The 6,026-nt window shown below is 44.9% G+C and overlaps 1 protein-coding gene across 6 annotated transcripts in view; it reads right to left on the reverse strand.

The window, feature by feature from the left end:
• Window positions 1–888: 888 nt before the first annotated feature.
• LOC128888701 (MICOS complex subunit Mic60) overlaps window positions 889–6,026 on the reverse strand; it is a 42,260-nt gene continuing 37,122 nt past the window's right edge. For 5 of the 6 annotated variants that reach the window (XM_054145801.1, XM_054145785.1, XM_054145795.1 and 2 more), the window contains one exon: window positions 3,303–3,773. In XM_054145801.1, coding sequence (XP_054001776.1) covers window positions 3,563–3,773 — 211 coding nt within the window. In that variant the 3' untranslated portion in view covers window positions 3,303–3,562. Of the gene's footprint in view, window positions 2,960–3,302; window positions 3,774–6,026 lie in introns of those variants that run through there. The other variant, XM_054145777.1, reaches the window with a different exon arrangement.

Consider the following 6,026-nt stretch of genomic DNA (forward strand, 5'->3'; position numbering starts at 1 on the left):
TATTTAATTTAAACAAAAAATAGAAAGCAGGAAAGTTTCGATAACTCGATCCTCGGAACAGTCAAGAAACCTTATCCACCAGGAAATCTTTATTACCAACTCCAGGGTGGATTCAAGGTTGCAGCCCTCGAACATGAAAACAAAAACTCGCATCGAAGAGACTCTCCTTCAGCTTCAAAACTCTCGGCTATGCTCAAAGGTACCACGACGCTTCAGCGTTTAGTGGAGGACACACGGGAACGTCGTCAACATTTTCTTTTCAATTTCTCTCTTTAAATGCCGGGGCTACTCTCTGCAGTACACGGTAAACAAGCTCCGCAGCGTGTGCTTAGACAAACTTGGGGGGAAAAAAGGATCAACAATGCGAGTCATTTTTTTTCAACGACTCTCGTCGACGCATGCCGCGCGGAAGTTGAAGACAGGCCTGGAAAATGTCAATGTTTTTAGTTAAGGGTTGAACCTGCGCCAGGGAGTCGAAGGATCGACGAATGGCCTTCTTTAAAATATTGGGTTGTCCGGAAAGTCCATGTCGATTTTTGGTAGGTGGCACAGGTCTGAATATATCGAAGTGGCCACGAACTTTTTGGACAACCTAATAGAATGGATGCATAGGGAATCGCTGGTTGAGGGTGGATTGTATTCATGGTAGAATTCAAAGGTCATTCCTGAGAGGAAATGTGAATCGCATTGGATTAGACGTTTCAGTAATCCTACATGAGACTACAAGCCTTCGCTGTCCGGGTTCTGCATGGAATACAAGTGCCTGATTATGAGAGGGCAAGTGGAACGGTACCAGTGATTAATCAGACAAGCGCTAATTGCCGATCGAACAACACAAGGGTAACTTAAACAGGGAAAGAATGTATTCATGGGAGAATGAAAGAACAGTTTTAGAACAGATTGTAAGTCGTGCCAGACTTGGCGAGATCTCTGACCAAGTGAATGGTAGCGTCAGATTCTCCTTACCCCAGGACTTACATTTTTGTATTTATTATTGTTTTTTTGATATTTTTGTATATTGTCCCTCATTAACAAAGCACATAACCGTGACGCGGTACAATACTAAATAGCAACATGTGTAAATAATCATTACCCTATCCAATACGCCCCTGTCGCGGACACTGTGTGGTCCTATGATTTTCTTCCTAATTGAAACAGGCTGTAGAGGGCCTCGAAGCGATTTTAAACTCTGATACATTTCCATTAACCGATTCCACAGTCCGTCGCCCTTATATAGGACACCGTGCTATCGATAAATAAAGATCGGCTCCTCGAAACTTGGAATAAAACTTATTCCTACGAATGTGATAGTATGACTCGAGGCCCTCCATCGTTTATCGGTAGGAAATAACTTGCAGCTCCGTTCAGACGGCATCGATGAAACGTTTATTTCTTCATTTCTCTATTGTTTGCTAGCGGACCACAGGCGTGGTCGACTCCGTAAACGAGCCGATAGTCGCCCGTCTCCCGACGCCACGTTCGTCACGAACGATCCAGACGATCCAAAAGCAACGACAACTCGCTTCGGACCGATAGAACAGACATAAAATAGAAAGACGACTTTTTTTGTTTTGTTTGGATCGCCTCGAAAATTAGGGGGGCCAGCGATCGCGACGAAGGGTACAAAATTTACAGCTTTCGCGGAACATTCGTCGTGGTTTGTTTTCGTCGATGTCTCTGTCGAAATCTCCGCGCGAAACCGAGACACTCTCTGCAAATTATATCCTCTGCGAAGATACTATACGAGTCGAGGATAGTAATAGGAGACGTCCACGATCCGAATGGATGCGGCTATTCCTTAGGATTCGCCAAGCTCGTGAACTTTTTTTTTTCAAAGTGTCTCCCAGCTTAAACGGGGCCACGCGTGGGTCCCAGGTGCCGATGCTCGCTCACGGATTAAGTTCGAAGAATGCAAGGCTGAATGAACTAAGGTAGAATCGAACGTTGAAATTTGTTGCAGCAATAAGGGTTGAAGGCATTCGCCAGAGACAGCGAGAAAATTCTTGTTGATCGTTGCGATCGTCGATGTTCTCTCAACAATCAAAGCAACATTTGTTTCGATTATTCCCACTCCGTGCAATCTCAGCTGAACTTTAACGAACCAATACGAGTCTTCGTTTTCGATAAAGTAGACTTTGAAAATGCGTTCTAGCGCATTTTCGACAGTGATTCTCAGTCAACAGCGCTACGGGCCAACGTAACCGAACACTTTGTTGGTAATTGAACACAGATACAATACTAGGGATTCGAATACTCAAATCGACTTCGACTAATGGCAAATATATCGTCGACAGTCCTTTTGCCATTAACGCGAACCAAAGAGTAAGATGCAAACTTCTAACGACTAGAATCGCACATTTGCAAACAGAATTTGACAGACTCGAGATCTATGGGAAAAATACTTCTCGTTGAGAACCACCGACCTCTACTGGACCGATCTTCCAACTGGCTTCCCTCGAAAACGAAGACCCCGAAGGAAAAACGTCATCCCGCACTTTCGACGTATATCGCCTCCAAGATTCCGCCCCGTTCAAGAATTTTTCACGAATCACCCCGCAGCCTATATTTTGCCGCCGTAACTCTCTCCTTCTCTCCATCTGTCATCTGGACTCGACTGCCTCTCGAAGTTCACACACAAGCGCGTTCGAGAACATCGAGGATCGAAATCGGCTGCTGAAGAAGGGCTCGAACTTCAATCGTTCGTCTTCCAGGTTGCTGCTGCTTTTTTCGTTCTCTATCTCTTTTATCTTTGTCTACCAGGAGGAAATATTGTCCATTGCGCAAGGGCTGTTTCCGCGTTTTTTTTTTTTTCGTTCACGTTTCTCCCCTCCTCCTCGTCGGCGGTGTGTTCGTGGGCGTCTGTGTGTCTGTTCCGTGTCCCCCTCGGTGCTTTTGAGTGCGTTGCCTTCCGTGATCTCGATGGACAGCATTTTCGGGCCGAGTTTTACTTCTGCTCCGGCTGAAACAGTCCGAATCACAACGAAATGCACGTGACCGAACGTTCTACGGTTCTTTTTTACTTTTTACAGTCCTCTTTCGCTTTTTTTGTTTCTCTACCTTGGTACGCTTCGGGAATCTCTACTGTTGCCAGGTTTCGTCGACGCGAGAGAAAAACGAAGAGTTCAGGGAAAGGATGAAGGACGGGTCTGGTGGAGGGTTCATTCGATTGCGTTCATTGTTCACCATCTGTTGCAGAGGTCCGCGACTTGTACGACACAGGTTACGAAGGTTGGATTTTTAAAAAAAAGAAAAAAAAAGAAGTAACAGTCGAGAACGAACGAAATTCATTGAAAACGCAAAGAGTCGATATATTTTTCTATATTTCGCAATTTTTCCCAATCGTTATAAATGGTCCAAAAAAGAAAATAATACAGCTTTGACTACCTGTCACGGGGCACGCGTACATCTTTCAATCGTCGTTGAACTTAGGATTCCTTTCGGTTTAAATGTAACTAAATTCACCTAAATATAGAATAATTACAATTTCTCCTAGAACGTTTTTTCCATCACTGATAGGGGCACGGCGAACGTTCGTTGAAATAGTTTCGCGTTCTTCTCGTTTCTAATTGTTTCGACTGACCTTCGAGTCTCCAGCACCGAGGAACACGAGACCGATCGCGCCGGCGTACGCTAACAAAGTCTCTACAGCCTGCTGGGTCTCTAAGAGGATTCTCGTCTCATTCATCCAGTCGTTGGCGATCGTCCTGGACGCCCCCTTGAGGAGATTCATGTACCGAAGGGTCATCTTGAAGTCGCCGCGGTCCAGCCAGTACCTGCAACCAAAAACCAGAATCTGTTCGTTAAGATCTGTCGTCGGTGACCTCAAAAACTTCAGGTTCGGGAAAGGTGACCTCAACGAAAAACCATTCGAGGCTATCGAGGACGACCGATTCATCTATATTAATCCTACGAGCTTCCACGACAAAAATGAGTCTGTAAATTAATCGGAACATCAAAGCAACGAAGTTGCTGCGTTCGAGTTACGGATGCAAGGGATGTTGATGAAAATAAAGTCCCGTTGAATTTTATCGACTCGAACCATTCATTTCGTTCTGCGGTTTGGTTTCATCGCCTCATTCCATTTCAATATCAGATTCATCGGGAAATAAAGACGCGGGAAACGAGTCGAGATTGGAATCCAATATTCGATAATCTTGAACGAAAGCACTTTCGGGGGGACGATCATCCAAATTACCTGTCGACCTGCCCCCGTGAAACTCGAGCTATAAACTAAAAAGTATGCTCGATGCACGCGTTGGATACTGTCCGCGGTCGTTTCCCAACAAATTTCTCATTCTCGAGCCCGTTCCCGCTCCCCGACCGGCTAATGCAACCGGCTGCGTCGTCGATCGTTTCTAGGAAGCCGAAGTTCTCGGACCAATTATCGATTAATTATAACTCAGACCGTGCTACAAAGAATCTTTATGCGAAATGAGGGGCCCTGTTCTTTTTCACGACGGGTTTATGGGCACCGTTGAAGGGTGATAAATGGATCTAAATGGATCGTCGAGAGGGGTACGTCCTCACAGCTCGCGGGGGGAATCAATTAACGAGGGCGGGGTAAGGATACTTGACTCTTCTTCGCGTTTTCGTTCGTTTTATTTATTTCGTTCTTATATTCATCGTCGAAATCTCTTTGTTATTTTCTTCCCATTTTTCATCTTTAATCGTTTCATTATTTTTCCATGCAACCATATAGTATCTTCTCTCGTATTGTTATTTATTTAATTTTCTGCTGATTTATATTCTTTTTGAGTCGTCAAATAACGGTTGCCTTGTTTCCAAATATTTTTTTTCCTCGCAGAGCGCACGTCGAAAAGCGTAACCGACATCGATATATCGTCGTCGGTCACTCGACGGTTTAAGGGGCGGCAGCCACTCGGCGAATTTATCGCTCGGCCAATTAGAACGCGCTTTTATCGGGCAAGCTCGTAACTCGAGCAGCAGTTTTCGCGCGACGCGCGAGCTTGTCTCTCGATCCCTCGAACTATAAATTATCACCACGGGATCCTAAGGAGCCAAACGGAGGCGAGACCGGGGCGATATCCCGAAAACGACCGACAGGGATGAAAACACCCGACGTAATATCCGTCACGCGCGGATTGACAAAGAACGCAGTCGTTTGGCGGGCCGTATCCTGCTCCGCAAACCAGCTTTCGTCTCGGCTTATCTCCTCGTTTGTGCTAGCGAAAAATGACGGTCGCCCTCAGCTCTTATACCGGGTGTTCGGAATAAGATATGGCCTCCTTACAACGGTTAACTTGGTCGAGAGATTGGGATAGATTTTTGGAGCTGGAGAATTTTCAACGTAGGAATTATAGGGGGCGGAGTGTTCGAATTTTAATGCGTGAATGGGTAATCCTTGGAGGATATTTTCTGTAAAATTTCTGTTGGAAAATATTGGCCAATGTGCCTTGCTACACTAGATCTAGACTACCTAGATCTAGACTACCTAGATCTGGACTACCTACATCTATTTAGGAGTCGAGTCGAGCTTTGGAAAGTTCCGACACGAAAACAGGAAATATGACAGGAAAGCAGACACGTGAGCCTCATTTGAAAAGGTTAACGCGCAAGTTTGGTTTAACGTGATCGGGGTATTCTTCCACGTATTTTGCTCATGGGTGCACGTTTCAGTGGCTCGGGTCAGCAATTAAGCTGAAACGCGTGTCTGACCACACGCCGTTCTATACTACTTACTCGTATAGAAATTGGCCAATTTCACTGCGAGAGATAATTTAACCGCGTCAAACACAATTACACGCAAGCACAGCAGACGATATAATCGGCGAGTGCTAGGTGCTTATCAACATTTTCGACGAATGCAAAGGCCAATTGGAATATTTGCCTCCGAACGCAACTCTTCGACGTTCAAATGCAACTGATTTGTAATTCGCTTTGTACTTAAAGAAAATCTCCTTTCCCATAAATATTCTGATTTTAAAATTGAATTAAATTTAACGATCTCGGGGAACACACATTTTATACTCCTAAAAAGAATGTAGAATCGATTAGGTCTGAGTTGG

The sequence above is a fragment of the Hylaeus anthracinus genome, unplaced genomic scaffold (assembly GCF_026225885.1).
Source record: "Hylaeus anthracinus isolate JK02 unplaced genomic scaffold, UHH_iyHylAnth1.0_haploid 0, whole genome shotgun sequence".
In the NCBI taxonomy this organism is placed as follows: domain Eukaryota; kingdom Metazoa; phylum Arthropoda; class Insecta; order Hymenoptera; family Colletidae; genus Hylaeus; species Hylaeus anthracinus.